This window comes from Diorhabda carinulata, chromosome 3, assembly GCF_026250575.1.
Source record: "Diorhabda carinulata isolate Delta chromosome 3, icDioCari1.1, whole genome shotgun sequence".
NCBI classification, from domain to species: domain Eukaryota; kingdom Metazoa; phylum Arthropoda; class Insecta; order Coleoptera; family Chrysomelidae; genus Diorhabda; species Diorhabda carinulata.
In genome coordinates, this window is record NC_079462.1 from 1,068,557 (window position 1) to 1,088,190 (window position 19,634).

At 31.1% G+C, this 19,634-nt stretch overlaps 1 protein-coding gene across 2 annotated transcripts; it reads left to right on the forward strand.

Moving 5' to 3' along the window:
* The first annotated feature begins 10,458 nt into the window (after positions 1-10,458).
* LOC130891910 (cAMP-dependent protein kinase catalytic subunit alpha-like) lies at positions 10,459-18,913 on the forward strand. Of its 2 annotated transcripts, none has more exons than XM_057796994.1 (6): positions 10,459-10,584; positions 11,000-11,152; positions 14,503-14,738; positions 14,804-14,969; positions 15,037-15,308; positions 18,635-18,913. In XM_057796994.1, exons 1-6 carry the CDS (start codon positions 10,534-10,536, stop codon positions 18,846-18,848), a joined length of 1,092 nt encoding a protein of 363 aa, XP_057652977.1. In that variant the 5' UTR covers positions 10,459-10,533; the 3' UTR covers positions 18,849-18,913. The 2 variants fall into 2 exon arrangements, with proteins under 2 accessions (XP_057652977.1, XP_057652978.1); XM_057796995.1 differs by lacking the exon at positions 10,459-10,584 and adding an exon at positions 10,754-10,896.
* Positions 18,914-19,634: the final 721 nt, after the last annotated feature.

Genomic DNA, 19,634 nt, shown 5'->3' on the forward strand with positions numbered 1-19,634 from the left:
TTATTTTTGACATTTGACGTTTACTCGTGGTTATAACACGCGCTTAAAAAGTGCGTTCGCTAACACATACCTTCAAAACATACAAACGCTTATCTCGATCACATTTGAACCGCCCTGTACTTCTACCACGTTAAACAAAAAAGATATTGACAGTATTAATGATAATTTAGAGCCTCAATAGTTATTTTCTTCAGTTTTGTTAAAAGTATCATGGAAAACGATGTTTATATTGATGTATTTGACGTTAAAATCATTTCTATTGTGGTCTATGATTATTTGTGACATTTGACGTTCACTTGTGATTATAACACGCGCTTAAAAAGTGCGTTCGCTAACACATAACCTTCAAAACATATAAACGCTTATCTCGATCATATTTGAACCACCCTGAGCTCCTACCACGTTAAACAAAAAATATATTGACAGTATTAATGATAATTTAGAACCTCAATCGTTATTTTCTTCAGTTTTATTGAAATTATCATAGAAAACTACGTTTATATTAACATATTTGACGTTAAAATCATTTCTATTACAGTCTATGATTATTTTTGACATTTGACGTTCACTTGTGATTATAACACGCGCTTAAAAAGTGCGTTCGCTAACACATAACCTTCAAAACATATAAACGCTTATCTCGATCATATTTGAACCACCCTGAGCTCCTACCACGTTAAACAAAAAATATATTGACAGTATTAATGATAATTTAGAACCTCAATCGTTATTTTCTTCAGTTTTATTGAAATTATCATAGAAAACTACGTTTATATTAACGTATTTGACGTTAAAATCATTTCTTTTACAGTCTATGATTATTTTTGACATTTGACGTTCACTTGTGATTATAACACGCGCTTAAAAAGTGCGTTCGCTAACACATAACCTTCAAAACATATAAACGCTTATCTCGATCATATTTGAACCACCCTGAGCTCCTACCACGTTAAACAAAAAATATATTGACAGTATTAATGATAATTTAGAACCTCAATCGTTATTTTCTTCAGTTTTATTGAAATTATCATAGAAAACTACGTTTATATTAACGTATTTGACGTTAAAATAATTTCTATTACAGTCTATGATTATTTTTGACATTTGACGTTCACTTGTGATTATAACACGCGCTTAAAAAGTGCGTTCGCTAACACATAACCTTCAAAACATATAAACGCTTATTTCGATCATATTTGAACCGTCCTGTACTTCTACCACGTTAAACAAAAAATATATTGATAGTATCAATGATAATTTAGAACCTCAATCGTTATTTTCTTCAGTTTTGTTAAAATTATCATAGAAAACTACGTTTATATTAACGTATTTGACGTTAAAATCATTTCTATTGTTGTCTATGATTATTTTTGACATTTGACGTTTACTCGTGGTTATAACACGCGATTAAAAAGTGCGTTCGCTAACACATAACCTTTAAAACATATAAACGCTTATTTCTATCATATTTGCACCGCCCTCGTATATTAAAATGATAATTTACTGCTGCTTGAGACACTGGCTTCTCATTCTCGACCGGTACACCGAAATATTTTAATGGAAATACCTGGAACGTCATAAATAATAGGGTGGTTTACGTGAGACGACGTTTATAAAAAAAATTCAACGAGACGTTCGTTTATTAAAATTATCGCTCTTAAATTAAAAGTTTCTATTCATAATGAAAAATATTCGAAAATATAATGAGTTTCATTCAAATTTTGGTAAAACTCTATAATATAATATCAAAAATTGATTCGTAGATGGCGTCGTTGTTGAATTTCTATTTATCTAGATTTCTGTAGGAATAAAATTAATAAATATTAATAAAAACAGTTTTTCTGCTAATCTATCATCTATCTGTCATGTAATACTCTTAAATGGACAATAATATTCATTTTTTCTCTGGTTCGAGACACTTTATATATACTGCGCATGCTTGAGAATGCGTAGAACCGAGCTAAAACCTCGGAACATAGAGAAATCGTTATAATTCTGTGATCTTTAATCGGAACAATTTCCGCTGTCAATTTAGGAGTATTATATGATCTATTAGTAAAAATTTGACATATGACATTCAAAACATGGCGTCAACTAACAATATAATAATTTATTGAACAAAAAGCTACAAAATAAAATGACAATAGGAGAGATGTAAAAAAAGCTAAGAATGGATAAGATATAGAAGTTAAGAGATGTTTAAACTTGAAGGAAATAATACTACAAAATCTAATAATCAATTTGACACAACTAGAGATTAAAAAAAAGAAGAAGAGGTAAACAACAACAACAAATAACGCAGGAAAGAAGAAGACAAAGGAAATTGATACAGCAAGTGAATAAAATAGCAAATAAACGGAATTAATAGAAAAAAATTGATGAAAGTAAAACTAAAATCATAATATTGTAAAGCTCGAAAGTATACGAGGGTTGGTAATTAAGTTTTGAGGTACACAAATATTTATAATTGTATATGGATTTGTTGAATATAAATTGTACGTGTTTGAAACAATTATTTCGATTCCCCCTCGTATATAGAAGTTGTATAGAATAAGTAACAGTTTATTATCATATTTAGAATATATACAGGGTGTTTAAAAACAAGTTGATCCCTTTTATAAGATAGAAAACTGGAAAATATTCGTTCAAAAAAATTTCGTATTCGAGATAAAGGGCGTTGAAGCCCTTCGAACGTTTATTTCTAATTGTTAGCGTTTTCTATATATTTTCCTAATACTATTGGTAATTTCTCCACTCGAAATAACGGGGAGGACATTAAAACAAAGAGGGTAGTAGGATATTTACGGTTAGGTTAAAGGAGGGCTGCAACGAAATTTCTAAATAAAACTAATCACTGTCTTGCGTGTGGCACGTGACCTCCCCCTTATTCTGGTTTCTGCTTTTGATCTATAATTGAGCAAAATTTCACGATTACCGGTGTTGTGCGAAAAGTAAAGGCAACTTTTCGTATCAGTGGTAATTGATTAATGCACCCCGTATAGTTTTTTTATCGGAACGAATGAAATTATTAAAAACTCCGATAAAGTTACTTTATATTTCAAGTTCTGAATAATAAATCCGAGTTAAGAAAAGTTTTCGACTAGATATAAATCTCGCATTTGAAACTTCAAGTATAAGAAATCAAATTTTGGATTTTATAACGATTCGAAAGTAACCTCGTTGAGGTGAGAAATCGGCGTTAAATTTATTCGAGCGAAAAACAAAAAAATCCCGAGTATTACCATCAAACTTCATTAAAATCTCCTAATATACAGGGTGGAATCGTTTCATTCGAATATCTCTTCAACATTAAAACAACCACGAAAGGTTCTGGTCGAGTTTATATAGTTCAGGAGCTGGATCTATTCTACGAGGTGAATTTTCCAATGTTTAAGATGAAAATCTTCCATTTCAAAATGCCACGCTTCATATTTATACTTTTTTGGAGACGTTGAAGATTTAGAATCACTTCTAATGAATCTGTTAAGCATTATTTTATATCTCCAGTTCCTCGTGGGATCCAGACTAGTTCTAGTACCCCAAACCACTGCCTTTCATGTGATTATGGGTTCCAAAATGTCGTGAAAATGTCGTTTCAACTTAAAACCTTGTACAAACACTGCTACATCAAGCTAATGACTTTTGAAGTTCTGTACGCAAAATCAACATTCGAGAAAGTCTTTAGAGATTGAAATCCAGTCCAGGCTTGATGTCAACCACCAATTTTCGATTGATTTCGACAAATACAACTGCAAAATAGACTACAAACTGTTTCCCAATCATTTTTTTCTTCTGATCTAACTTCTAATGGTAATTTTTTGTCCTTAAGCTAAAGAAATGTCTTTAAAAACGAAACTAATGACTCGTAGAAAAAGTTTTCGTTATTAAGTTATTTGGCAACGTCGCTTTGATTCTGCGTACATAGTTGTCTGGTCGATTCTAACGAATAAAGTATTTTGATGAATAGATAGTTTGAGTTTGCTCAATTTTATCGAGGTTAGAGCTTTTGAAAAGCTTGGAACGTGCCTAAAATTATAAATTTTTCTAACGAACGTAATTCTTTAAAGTTATCTTTCGTTTTATTTATAAAGAAGTGATGATTGCTCGCGATTTAATAGGAGGATGGTGCCAGAAATATTTAGCCCGACAAAGCTTTTAATATATTTACGAATAAACCGAAAAAGTTCACTATTAATGGCTGTCAAACAACGTGGGTTGTTCAAACTTGAAACTACCGCCATCTCTAGGTCGGTCCTTGTACTTGCGAGGCCATCTTCGTATTAAAATCACTGATGTTTCCATAGAAATTTTCGAAATTTACAAAAAGTTATTTGGTAAACTTTGTTTTAACTTGGAATTTGAAACGAAGGTGTAAATTGATGGATCGTTGACTAAATATTGATTGATCATCTCAAAGGAACTCTAAAACAAATACATAATCGAATAATCCATCAACATCTTGCTTGATAAAGAGATAAAAGTTCACTCGACATTTTCTCGTGATAAAATTATCATAGAAGAAATAGGGGAACGCCCGGCATCGTCAATTATAATTTATCAGAAAGTAGAAACTCGGGGATTTAGTTAAAGATCGTTTATACGAGAAAAAACATATGAATAAAGTCCATCGACTTGATATTTTATATTTATTTCTGTAAATTATATCGAAAGTACATTGAAATTTTAGGAAACTTTGTTTAAATTTGCTTTTTGGTATCTCAATTTTACCAATCATCTGTCTTTCAGGACTGTCTTCTTCAAAAAAAAAAACTCTCAGTTGTGTTTAAAGACTGTTTTCTACAAAAACAAACAGTTATTCGTCATTTATGTCTATTTTCTTCAAAGATTAACCTTTCCAAAATTTGTTTTTTCAAAAATAAACTGTCAATTGTCTTTGTAGCATGTCCTGCTCCAAAATAAACTGTCAATTGTCTTTGTAGCTTCTCCTGATCCAAAATAAACTGTCAATTGTCTTTGTAGCTTGTCCTGTTCCAAAATAAACTGACAATTGTCTTTGTAGCTTGTCCTGTTCCAAAATAAACTGTCAATTGTCTTAATAGCTTGCCCTGTTCTAAAATAAACTGTCAATTGTCTTTGTTACTTGTCCTGTTCCAAAATAAACTGTCAATTGTGTTTGTAGCTTGTACTTTTTCCAAAATAAACTGTCAATTGTGTTTGTAGCTTGTACTTTTTCCAAAATAAACTGTCAATTGTCTTTGTAACTTGTCCTGTTCCAAAATAAACTGTCAATTGTGTTTGTAGCTTGTACTTTTTCCAAAATAAACTGTCAATTGTGTTTGTAGCTTGTACTTTTTCCAAAATAAACTGTCAATTGTCTTTGTAACTTGTCCTGTTCCAAAATAAACTGTCAATTGTGTTTGTAGCTTGTACTTTTTCCAAAATAAACTGTCAATTGTCTTTGTAGCTTGTCCTGCTCCAAAATAAACTGTCAATTGTCTTTGTTACTTGTCCTGTTCCAAAATAAACTGTCAATTGTCTTAATAGCTTGCCCTGTTCTAAAATAAACTGTCAATTGTCTTTGTTACTTGTCCTGTTCCAAAATAAACTGTCAATTGTGTTTGTAGCTTGTCCTGTTCCAAAATAAACTGTCAATTGTGTTTGTAGCTTGTACTTTTTCCAAAATAAACTGTCAATTGTCTTTGTAGCTTGTCCTGTTCCAAAATAAACTGTCAATTGTGTTTGTAGCTTGTACTTTTTCCAAAATAAACTGTCAATTGTGTTTGTAGCTTGTCCTGTTCCATAATAAACTGTCAATTGTGTTTGTAGCTTGTCCTGTTCCAAAATAAACTGTCAATTGTCTTTGTAACTTGTCCTGTTCCAAAATAAACTGTCAATTGTGTTTGTAGCTTGTCCTGTTCCAAAATAAACTGTTAATTGTGTTTGTAGCTTGTACTTTTTCCAAAATAAACTGTCAATTGTCTTTGTAGCTTGTCCTGTTCCAAAATAAACTGTCAATTGACTTTGTAGCTTGTACTTTTTAAAAATAAACTGTCAATTTTCTTTTGAAAACTGTTTGTCTCGTGAATAACCCAGAATATTTTTGTAGACATACTTCTGGGAAAACGAACCGTCAATTGTGTTTAGAGACTGTGTTTTACAGAAAATCAAAACCTGATTCGTCTTTTAAATTATTTTTCTCAAAAACCGACTGTCAATTGTCTTTAAAGACTGTCTTATACAAACACAAACTGTTTTTTGGGATTGCATTCAACAAAAGCAAACTCTCAGTTGTCTTCAAAGAATGTTTTCTACAACTCAGTTGTCTTCAAAGACTATTTTCTACAACTTAGTTGTCTATAAATACTGTTTTCTACAACTCAGTTGTCTTTAAAGACTGTTTTCTACAAAAGCACAAACAGTCTTTGGTTTCTCAGGACTGTCTTCAAAAACAAACTCTCAGTTGTCTTTAAAGACTGTTTTCTACAAACACAAACAGTTATTTGTCTTTTATGACTGTTTTCGTCAAAAACAAACTATCAGTTGTCTTCAAAGAATGTTTTCTACAACAACTCAGTTGTCTTTAAAGACTGTTTTCTACAACTCAGTTGTCTTTAAAGACTGTTTTCTACAACTCAGTTGTCTTTAAAGACTGTTTTCTACAAACACAAACATTCTAGGACTGTCGTCTTCAAAAAATAACTCTCAATTGTCTTCAAAGACTGTTCTCTACAAACACACACATTTTTAGAATTGTCTTCTTTAAAAACAAACTCTCAGTTGTCTTTAAAGACTATTTTCTACAAACACAAACACTTTTAGGACTGTCTTCTTCAAAAAATAACTCTCAGTTGTCTTTTAAGACTTTTTTCTACAAACACAAACAGTTATTTGTCTTTTATGACTGTTTTCGTCAAAAGCAAACTATTTGTTGTCTTTAAAGAATATTTTCTACAACTCACTTGTCTTTAAAGACTGTTTCCAACAAACTCAAACAGTTATTTGTCTTTCGCTTTCACTTCGTAGTGAGGCTTGCTTTGCTTATATATTTTTGAAATAATAATTTTAATCCCTTAACATTATTATTTGAAAGCGGTTTGGACCTTAAAACCGTTCGATACGGGAAATTAAATCACTAGTGAATAAATTCGACGTATTATTCCGTATCTCACAAATCACTTTAAATAATTTGGGCAAGCCAGAAAATTGCTTTGTTCGATTTAATCCCGATTCGAGTCGGGTAAGTAAGTTTCAGCGATGCCGTTTTACGTTAGATATGCTTTTGAAAATAGGGGACAATTATTACCCCTAGGATTAGCATTATATCCAAATGCAATATGCGATTCACTCTCAACGTCCTAATCAAAATTATAATTACATTCTTCGCTAGTACGTGATTAAACTAATTTACGTATAAAAAGTCACTTCAAAGTTTATCGTTACTGATCATTCAAAGGGATTTATTCAAGCAAAAATAACAGAAATTGATTCATAATTATATTCAATACATAGACAATAATTTTAAGTCAATGTTTTATGTCCCTACACCTTTCATTTTGTTGAAATATATCGAAAAACGCGTTTTTTTTAATAAATAAAAATCTAACCTAAAAATAATCATTTAAAATTGCATGTACTTAAATCAAAATAGTTCCCACAGCATCATTACATCCCTCTAAACTCAAAATGGCACTTAACCGCTGTTTCCGAAAATCTATATATGTGTTACACCACCTACCCCACACTTTTGTCACCCCCATCGCACTCCTACAAGTAACAATGCAGTACAATTCATTAAACTTTGCAACAAGGGCTAAATCGGTCGACTAGGGTGGTTTACATGAACAGAGATGGACTTGGATATGAATTAAATCATTTAATTTGTTTTCATCGATATATTTAATTGAAAATTGTACTTCATATGATATAATTTAATTCTAGTTTATTCGTAGATTGAAAATTTTCTCACAAATCTACTTGTTTTTGTAAACTGTCTTTCATAAAAAAACAAAATGTGATTCAACTGTCTTTCCTAAATACACACAGTCATTCGTTTTTAGGGATCTCTTCTTCAAAAATGAACTATCAGCTATCTTAAAAAAAAACTCTCAGTTGTTTTTAAAGAGTATTTTCTTCAAACACAAACACTTTTAGGACTATCTTATTCAAAAAATAACTCTCAGTTGTCTTTAAAGACTGTTTTCTTCAAACAAAAACACTTTTAGGACTGTCTTCTTCAAAAAATAACTCCCAGTTGTGTTTAAAGACTGTTTTCTACAAACACAAACAGTTATTTGTATTTTATGACTGTTTTTGTCAAAAACAAACTATCAGTTGTCTTCAAAGAATGTTTTCTACAAACTCACATTTTTAGAATTGTCTTCTGCAAACATAAACTCTCAGTTGCCTTTAAAGACTGTTTTCGACAAACACAAACACTTTTAGAACTGTCTTCTTCAAAAAATAACTCTCAGTTGTCTTTAAAGACTGTTTTCGACAAACACAAACACTTTTAGGACTGTCTTCTTCAAAAAATACCTCCCAGTTGTATTTAAAGACTGTTTTCTACAAACACAAACAGTTATTTGTATTTTATGACTGTTTTTGTCAAAAACAAACTATCAGTTGTCTTCAAAGAATGTTTTCTACAAACACTCACATTTTTAGAATTGTCTTCTCCAAACATAAACTCTCAGTTGTCTTTAAAGACTGTTTTCTTCAAAAAAACTCTCAGTTGTTTTTAAAGACTGTCTTCTTTAAAACAAACAGTCATTCGTCTTTTAGGACTATTTTTTCCCAAAGATAAACTTCTTCAAAACTCGTTTTTATCAAACATTGACTGTATTTGTTTTCAAAGACTTCCTTCTACAAACACACAGATCCAATTTTCTTTGTAGCTTGTACTTTTCCAAAATAAACTGTCAATTGTCTTTGTAGCTTGTCATTTCCCAAAATAAACTTAACTTGTCTCTTAAATAAAGCGAAATTTGTTTTTGGAAATTGTCTTTTATAAAGAAACAAAACGTGGTTCGATTTAAAATCTTCATTATCTAAAGACAAACTGTCATTCTACAAAATATAAAGATTCAATTATCTTTGAAGCTTCTATATTTCGAAAATTAATGGATTCAAGGTTATTACGATTATTATCTTACTTATTCTGTCAGATTTTCTTCGTTTTTATTAAAGAAGTCTCGGTCGTTACTAGTATTCAGCCAAAATTTTATTAAGCGAGTCACAGAAGAGATAATTTTCAGTGCTATAAACTTTTATATTATGATTTCGACAATTAAGAATAAAGAATTGTCATTTCGAATCCGTTCCTGTGACGAGTCCCTTCTCGACAAAAGTGCGTAAGGACCCCTCGGCGTCAATTTAATAATGTTTCCGTGGAATTAAATTTTTAGTTTTCTTCGATGCATTTTCCAACTTATCCCAGTCCGCAGATCTTTATTCCTGCAGGGAGAAACGAGGGAAAATTGGGGAGGTTTATCTGTTTGTCAGATGCATAGAGGTTTTTATGGATTTGCTGTTTATCAAAGGGATTCTGTTTAAATACGTCAATGTTATATTTTATGTTGTTTTTCATCGTATATATCGAAGATTAGCTTTTACGTTTTATTTTAGGGGAGGGTTACTTCTGTTTATTGAACAGAAAACATTTTAAAAAAATCACTATTTGTTCGGTGATTTTTTTCTACACACCAAACTTCTATATCGAGTCCTTTTTTCACGTTTCATATAAATATAAACAGTTTAGATATCGAAAAATCTGGTAAATAGATAGTAAATTCGTATTTTCCGTTTCTATAATACTTTTCTAAGCAAGTCCTTGCCCTCAGTTATCATATATTGAACTTCCCACAAAGGACCTATTCGTAGTCCTTTGAAAAGTAGTATGTTTATTGAATTCAGCCCTTACGTTGACTGCTTTGACAACCGATATTCAATATAATTTAAATGTGTGGTATACGGGAAGGTCTTTATAATATTTTTATCATATACAATAAGATATTTCATCTAAAAAATAAATTATAGTTATAAAATAACTGTTTTTCATAATAAATTTGTAAATCCCATCTCTATATATGTCGTTTAATAACATCACGTATTTTACAGTTTCCTGTAATACAGATTGATTACGCAGGTATAATTAAAGATGGCGTTCAAAACACTAATAATAAATTATTAATAATTAATTTCGTAATTTAATATTGTTTCGTAAGAATTTACTCTCAAATTTTATATATTCACCACTCTGTATTGAATCCCATTTCAATATGATTTAATATACGAGTGTGTACATATTAGCATAATATTTTACGTTGTCAATATGTCTGAATTGACGCCCCTCTCGACCGACTATATCGAATTAATGAATGGAGCAGATTCGAATCTGTCACGAGTGCATTGAAGGGTTCTGTATCATAGATATATATATATATCATGTAGTTCTATTTGGTGAATTGATAAAAAAAACGTCACTTTTTGTTTCTATGTAAACATTGACGTATGACATTGAGGTTTTGATAACCGTTATTTAAATTAAGAACAAAGCGATTTAATAAAATCGAAATGAAAAAATCTTCGGATGATAATAAACTTCTAACGACGTCTGCTCTATCGGTAAGTATGAAATGTTTTAAAAGTATCGCGGGTGTAGATTTTTGTAAATTCGCATGCGCATTAAGTATCTACCTATATTTAGATTTGATTTGATTATTCAACTAAAAATCATTTCGAATGGATGGACGTCGGTTATTGATCACAATCTGTTCTTGTCCATCAACTCGATAGCTTCCGATAACATATTGTAGAGATGTTAATTCAGTTTACTGAAGAGGTGGTCGTCGAGGACGACGAAGTGGGTTCAAAATCAAATTTTTTCAAATCGACAATATACCACTAAATATGATATTTTTTAAGGATTTCTATAGGGTAAGATATCGATAATAAAATTGTATTCTTCAATCAGTGAGTTGAATTTGAATTATCATACAGGGCTGGATCCGTATCGATTATTTATTTATTTATTTTTTAGAAAGGAAAAAACAAATCGACTTATAATGAAATTTTGGAAAAATTGAAGGAGGAATTTTATGTGAATTGGGAGAAAAAAATCAGCTCTGATTCCGTAGGGTTGGAAAATTATACGAGGATAAAAACTTTAGGAACGGGGTCTTTTGGGCACGTGGTAAGAAATAAATTTTCATCAATTTCTGATTATTTAATTTTTTTTTTGTTCGATATTTTTATTTTTTAAATCGGTGAGACGTGAAAAAGAAGATTTGTATTTACGGGGGGCGTATCACAAGTTTTTTTTTTAATACAAGATAAAAATATTTTGAAAAAAATTATACATAAGAAATAGAGAAAATTAAAAAAGTAGTAAAAAAGTAGATTTGAATATATAAGGGACGTACTATATGTTTTTAATAGGAACATAAGATAAAGATATACGATTTAAATATACGGGGGACGTATCATACGTTTTTTCTTGAATTTTTCATATAAAAATGAATTTTGAGTCGTAAAAAATGAATAATATTTCAATATACGAGGGGGTACCATAATTTTTATTTATATTTTTCGTAGAAAACTATTTTGAAAAGAGAGAACAATAATTAAGGAGATTTTAGTATATAGGGGACTCAGTATAAGTTATTTTCGTTTGTTTCATATAAAAATTAAAAAAATGTAGGTTTGAATATACGGGAGGTGAAACAGGGAAAATGAGATTTTAAATTTTTTTCTATTTATACATAAAATTCTTTGTTAGTATGTAAAGACACGGTTTTTTCTGTCATCACCAACACCAATCAACTTCTCGTTGGGGTATTAAACACCCTTTTGTCTCCAGATAATAATAAGGGAGTTTGGTCGCGGTGGGTGGAAGTGGGATGATCTAGACAGTTCCAAAATGAATGCAAAACTTTGTAATTGGTTTAGAATGATCTAGACAGATCTGGAATGATCTAGAAAGTTTAAAATTGAGTGCAAACTATTGTAATCGATTTATAAAGTTCTACACGAGTCTAGAAATTTCTGAAATGATCTGGAAAGTTCTAAAATGAGTCAAAAACTATTGGAATCGATTTATAATGATCTAAACAGTTCTGGAATGATCTAGACAGATCTGGAATGATCTAGACAAATCTGGAATGATCTAGAAAGTTTTAAATTGAGCTCAAACTATTGTAATTGATTTATAAAGTTCTAGACAAGTCTAGAAATTTCTGGAATGATCTGGAAAGTTCTAAAATGAGTCAAAAACCATTGGTATCGATTTAGAATGATCTAGACAGATCTGGAATGATCTAGACAGATCTGGAATGATCTAGAAAGAGTTAAATTGAGCTAAAACTATTGTAATTGATTTATAAAGCTCTAGACAAGTCTAGAAATTTCTGGAATGATCTGGAAAGTTCTAAAATGAGTCAAAAACCATTGGTATCGATTTATAATGATCTAGACAGATCCGGAATGATCTAGACAGATCTGGAATGATCTAGAAAGTTTTAAATTGAGCTCAAACTATTGTAATTGATTTATAAAGTTCTAGACAAGTCTAGAAATTTCTGGAATGATCTGGAAAGTTCTAAAATGAGTCAAAAACCATTGGATTCGATTTATAATGATCTAGACAGTTCTGGAATGATCTGGAAAGTTCTGAAATAAATGCAAACGATTGGAATCGATTTAGAATGTACAAAAAGGTTCTAGTCGTTTTCTGAATAATGATCTGGAAAGTTCTAAAATGAGTCAAAAACCATTGTAATCGATTTAAAATGATCTAGACAGTTCTGGAATGATCTGGAAAGTTCTAAAATGAGTCAAAAACCATTGTAATCGATTTAAAATGATCTAGACAGTTCTAGAAATTTCTGGAATGATCTGGAAAGTTCTAAAATGAGTCAAAAACCATTGGTATCGATTTAGAATGATCTAGACAGATCTGGAATGATCTAGACAGATCTGGAATGATCTAGAAAGAGTTAAATTGAGCTAAAACTATTGTAATTGATTTATAAAGCTCTAGACAAGTCTAGAAATTTCTGGAATGATCTGGAAAGTTCTAAAATGAGTCAAAAACCATTGGATTCGATTTATAATGATCTAGACAGATCCGGAATGATCTAGACAGACCTGGAATGATCTAGAAAGTTTTAAATTGAGCTCAAACTATTGTAATTGATTTATAAAGTTCTAGACAAGTCTAGAAATTTCTGGAATGATCTGGAAAGTTCTAAAATGAGTCAAAAACCATTGGTATCGATTTATAATGATCTAGACAGTTCTGGAATGATCTGGAAAGTTCTGAAATAAATGCAAACGTTTGGAATCGATTTAGAATGTACAAAAAGGTTCTAGTCGTTTTCTGAATAATGATCTGGAAAGTTCTAAAATGAGTCAAAAACCATTGTAATCGATTTAAAATGATCTAGACAGTTCTGGAATGATCTGGAAAGTTCTGAAATAAATGCAAACGTTTGGAATCGATTTAGAATGTACAAAAAGGTTCTAGTCGTTTTCTGAATAATGATCTGGAAAGTTCTAAAATGAGTCAAAAACCATTGTAATCGATTTAAAATGATCTAGACAGTTCTGGAATGATCTGGAAAGTTCTGAAATAAATGCAAACGTTTGGAATCGATTTAGAATGTACAAAAAGGTTCTAGTCGTTTTCTGAATAATGATCTGGAAAGTTCTAAAATGAGTCAAAAACCATTGTAATCGATTTAAAATGATCTAGACAGTTCTGGAATGATCTGGAAAGTTCTGAAATAAATGCAAACGTTTGGAATCGATTTAGAATGTACAAAAAGGTTCTAGTCGTTTTCTGAATAATGATCTGGAAAGTTCTAAAATGAGTCAAAAACCATTGTAATCGATTTAAAATGATCTAGACAGTTCTGGAATGATCTGGAAAGTTCTGAAATAAATGCAAACGTTTGGAATCGATTTAGAATGTACAAAAAGGTTCTAGTCGTTTTCTGAATAATGATCTGGAAAGTTCTAAAATGAGTCAAAAACCATTGTAATCGATTTAAAATGATCTAGACAGTTCTAGAAATTTGTGGAGTGATCTGGAAAGAACCATTTCGGTATCTGATGGTATATAAGCCGAAATTCAGCGATTTGGCCGGTAGTTTCAGATAAATCGTTTTATATAAGAACACCTCCCCATTAGTTCTATACGAATAGGTCGTTATCGGGATACGGGGTACGTAAAAATAGTGGTGTAGTCACTGGTTCAGCTCCTTAATAACAAATTTCGTTGTAAATTCTCATTTTTTTCGAAATTAAATCAAATTATATACGTAAAAGTAACGTTTCGAGACGATCAACGAAAAATTCATGCACCATTTTCGAATTCATATAAAAAGGTCTCGAAAAATTTTGTCTATTTCCGAAAAAATAAAAAAAAAACAATCGCAGAAGACGCCTAACCAAACCTAACCTAACTTAACCTAACTTTGGCACGTCGCATTGACAAATGACAGATATTTAAGGTTAAAATACATAATGAATCATATGTTTTAGTACTTGGTGCATAAAAACGGGGGCGACAAAGACGCTTTCTTCGCAATGAAGTGCATTTCCAAAGTGAAAATAATGAAATTGAAACAATTAGAACATACGCAGTTCGAAAAAAAGATGTTGTCCTCGATAAATTTCCCTTTCATTGTTCATATGCACGCTTGTTACAAAGACAACAGTTACGTTTATTTCGTCATGCCTTTTATCAACGGTGGCGAGATGTTTACACATTTAAGAAGGTAGAAGAAAGTTTCGTTTCGAATCGAACCGCACCTGAAATTTTTAATTATTATAACAATTACAGGATGCGCAGATTCAGCGAAACTCTGTCCAGATTTTACGCAGCCCAAGTGTTATTAGCCCTGGAATATCTCCATTATTGCGACATCGTTTACAGGGATTTGAAACCGGAAAATATTCTCATCGATAATAAGGGTTATTTGAAAATAGCCGATTTGGGTTTTTGTAAGGTTGGTTGAATTGAAGAAATAACCCAAAAGCGACGTTTGTTTATATCCCGCTGTTTCTCGTTTCCAGATTGTTAAAGGTCGTACTTGGACGTTGTGCGGTACTCCGGAGTATATAGCGCCGGAAATAATTCTAAGTAAGGGTTACAGTAAGGCGGTGGATTGGTGGTCGTTCGGGGTGTTATTATTCGAGATGAACGCTGGTTATGCCCCATTCGCTTCGGCGGACGTTATGAAAATATACGAAAAGATCATTATTTGTAAATACAAATGTCCAGGAACTTTTACGAACGATCTACAACATCTCGTTCAAAACGTGTTGCAACTAGATTTAAGCAGAAGGTGAATTATCAAATAATCAAATTTTTTTCGTCACATTTTTCGATGTTATAATTTGAGCATGTTTGTGTCGTCTATTTCTTCATCAATTCGCTGCTTTACCCGCACTATTTTCCGTATTTTTCTCTTAAATTCTAAATCTCATTTTCTTCTTCTCCCTCTATCCACCATTTTCAATTCGCGTGTTTTTCTATATTAGTTTTAGTCTCTTGTTGTCGTTGCTTTCAAATTCTGTTCACCTTTGATTTAAATTCAATGATTCTTAGGTCCGGAATACCATTTTTTGGCTTTTCTCACTCTCGTTTCAAACTTTTTTAGGTCTAGAATGCCATTTGTGAGACTACTACAGATGTTTCACTCAATCCTACAACATTTCTCATATTTTTTGCTTCGAATTCGCTTTGTTCCACTCATTTTTTGTCATTCTTCACTCTCATTCCAATTTTTTTTAGCTCTAGAATACGATTTTTGTCATTACTACACATATTCCACTCAATCCTACAACATTTCTCATATTTTGTACGGTATTTTTCGTCTCATATTCAAATTCGCTTTGTTTTACTCATAGAATACCATTTTTTGTCATTATTCACTCTCATTCCAATTTTTTTTAGTTCTAGAATACGATTTTTGTCATTACTACAGATGTTTCACTCAATCCTACAACATTTCTCATATTTTTTGAGGTAATTTTCCGTCTCATACTTCGAATTCGCTTTGTTCCACTTGTAGAATATCATTTTTTGTCATTCCTCACTCTCATTCCAATTTTTTTTAGTTCTAGAATACGATTTTTGTCATTACTACACATATTCCACTCAATCCTACAACATTTCTCATATTTTGTACGGTATTTTTCGTCTCATATTCAAATTCGCTTTGTTTTACTCGTAGAATACCATTTTTTGGAATTCCTACAAACGTTCTACTCAAACTCACAACATTTTTTATAATTTTTTCGGTTTTTTAAGTCTCTATCTTTCACTTCAAACTTTTTAGCTCCAGAATACCATTTTTTGGCACTTCTCATTCCCACTTCAAACTTTTTTAGCTCTAGAATACCATTTTTGTCAATACTTGACATGTTCCACTCAATTCTACAACATTTCTTATATTTTTTGCAGTAATTTTTCGCCTCATGTTTCGAATTCGCTTTGTTTTACTCGTAGAATACCATTTTTTTGCATTCCTACAAACGTTCTACTCAAACTCACAACCTTTTTTTATACTTTTTTCGGTTTTTCAACTCTCTATCTTTCACTTCAAACTTTTTAGCTCCAGAATACCATTTTTTGGCACTTCTCATTCCCACTTCAAACTTTTTTAGCTCTAGAATACCATTTTTGTCAATACTTGACATGTTCCACTCAATTCTACAACATTTCTTATATTTTTTGCAGTAATTTTTCGCCTCATGTTTCGAATTCGCTTTATTTTTCTCGTAGAATACCATTTTTTGTCATTCTTCACTCTCATTCCAATTTTTTTTAGCTCTAGAATACGATTTTTGTCATTACTACTACATATTCTACTCAATCCTACAACATTTCTCATATTTGGTACGGTATTTTTCATCTCATATTCAAATTCGCTTTGTTTTACTCGTAGAATACCATTTTTTGTCAATACTTCACATGTTTCACTCAATCCTACAACATTTCTCATATTTTTTTGGTAATTTTTCGCCTCATGTTTCGAATTCGCTTTGTTTTACTCGTAGAATACCATTTTTTTGCATTCCTACAAACGTTCTACTCAAACTCACAACCTTTTTTTATACTTTTTCGGTTTTTCAACTCTCTATCTTTCACTTCAAACTTTTTAGCTCCAGAATACCATTTTTTGGCACTTCTCATTCCCACTTCAAACTTTTTTAGCTCTAGAATACCATTTTTGTCAATACTTGACATGTTCCACTCAATTCTACAACATTTCTTATATTTTTTGCAGTAATTTTTCGCCTCATGTTTCGAATTCGCTTTATTTTTCTCGTAGAATACCATTTTTTGTCATTCTTCACTCTCATTCCAATTTTTTTTAGCTCTAGAATACGATTTTTGTCATTACTACTACATATTCTACTCAATCCTACAACATTACAACATTTCTCATATTTGGTACGGTATTTTTCATCTCATATTCAAATTCGCTTTGTTTTACTCGTAGAATACCATTTTTTGTCAATACTTCACATGTTTCACTCAATCCTACAACATTTCTCATATTTTTTTGGTAATTTTTCGCCTCATGCTGAATTCGTTTTGTTTTACTTGTAGAATACCATTTTTTCGCATTCCCTCACACGTTCTGCTCAACATTTTTTCATATTTTTCTTGGTTTTTCAAGTCTCCGCCTTTCTTTTCGAAGTTCTTAGCTCTAGAATACCATTTTTCGAATTCCGAAAAATGTTTCAATTAAATCCACAACATGTTTTTATATTCTCCTCGATTATTTTTCATTTTTTAGCTTTATTTGCCACTTTTCAGTACTAGAATACCATTTTGAACATTCTTACATACGCTCAACTGACTTCTACGATATTACGAGTCTCTTGCTTTCATTACATACTTTTTTAGCTCTATAATACCATTTTTTTTTATCCTACACACGCTCCACTGAAGCTTTCAACATTTTTCATATTTTCCTTGATTCTTTCGAGTGTCTTATTTCCATTTAGAACTTTTTTAGCTCTAGAATATCATTTTTGGCAATCCCCACTTTCCACCCAAATATACAACATGTTGTAGTTTTTTTCCGATTTTTTGCTTTAACTATGGACTTTTCTATTGATTTTCCAGCTTCCCATTTTTTGTTTTCCCACCATTTTTTTCAAGTTTTATCTACTAATTACCATTTTTGGTATTCTTACACACGTTGCACTGAAACTTATTGAGTATTTTTCCCTATTATTTTTTGTCCCTTGTCGAAATTTACGATATTCAATTTTGGATTACCATTTTTAGTATCCTCACACATTTTCCAATAAAACCTTGCACTTTTTTTGTTTTGTTTCCAATTATCTTAAGTGTCTTGTTACCATTTTCCAATTTTTTACCTTTGGATTACCATTTTTGTTATTCTTTCACACGTATTTTGTATTCGTTTTAAATTTTTTTAACTCGGGATTACCATGTTTGGTATTCTCGCAGGCAGATCTCCCATTTTTAATTCCTGTAACCATCTCACTCACATTCGAGTCTTTTTGATTCCCAGATTACCTTTTTTCGGTAACGTGACACTTCTTTTTTATCCATATTTCAATATTTGTCTACATAACTCAAAAATTCTAGGTATTTTAGTGCTTGATCAGTTTTTATGACACTTTCTAGGTACGGTAATTTGAAAAACGGCACTCAGGATTTAAAAAACCACCGTTGGTTCAAAGATACCGACTTTATGGCCCTATACAACAGGCAAGTGGAACCACCGTTTAAACCAGCTCTAAAATCCATCAGCGATACCAGCAATTTCGATAATTACGATGAAGAGCCTCTTAAAATCAGTGAAAATAATCAATTCAAAGAAGAATTCGAAAATTTTTAATCAATAATTTGTATAATTCTCATCGTTGTAAATATAAGTAATTAAAAATATATATTTAAACGAAATTATTATATTTCTTTAAAACCTAGCCCGTCCCTGTCCATATGCATCGTTATATTCATCAAATGTCATGACGTCATTACGTCTGGGAACATATCAATATTAAATTTCAAACGATTGACGTTTCTATATATATATATAAAAATAATTATTTGACAGCTGAGGTGCGTTTTGTTTTATATTAAAAAAAGAACTGAGGTGGTTACTGTAATTAATATTAGATGTCAAAAATAAAAAAGAAGAATAGTTACAATACATTTCTACGGTTCAAAAAATTGATTTAATTTATTTATATAACTATATATGAGGTTATTAATTACGTTTTTTTTTCAAAATTTTACATTATTTTAAATAAAAATAACGTTTATATTGAAATAATTACATCCGTTTATGGTAAATACACCCGTACCGAAGCCAATTACCTCGACAGTTGTTTCTAAAGTTTTCTTTTCGAAGGTTAACCGAACACAGGACCGTATTAAATCCATTTTAAATAGTCTATTCATTTTTAAACAGAATAAATATCGACGTAAGTTTCGAAATAAATCCCGAACTGTCAGATAGACCGTATTATACGTCTGCGGACGAAGGCAGCATTTTCTTTAGCCAAACAATTCCGGTGGGCGGTTTCGTTGGCGGTCGTATAAATAAGATTACGCAGATGGGACTACGGACCCGTCCGGACCACAACTAGCGCTTTCGGGGATTCAAACCATCACAATAGAA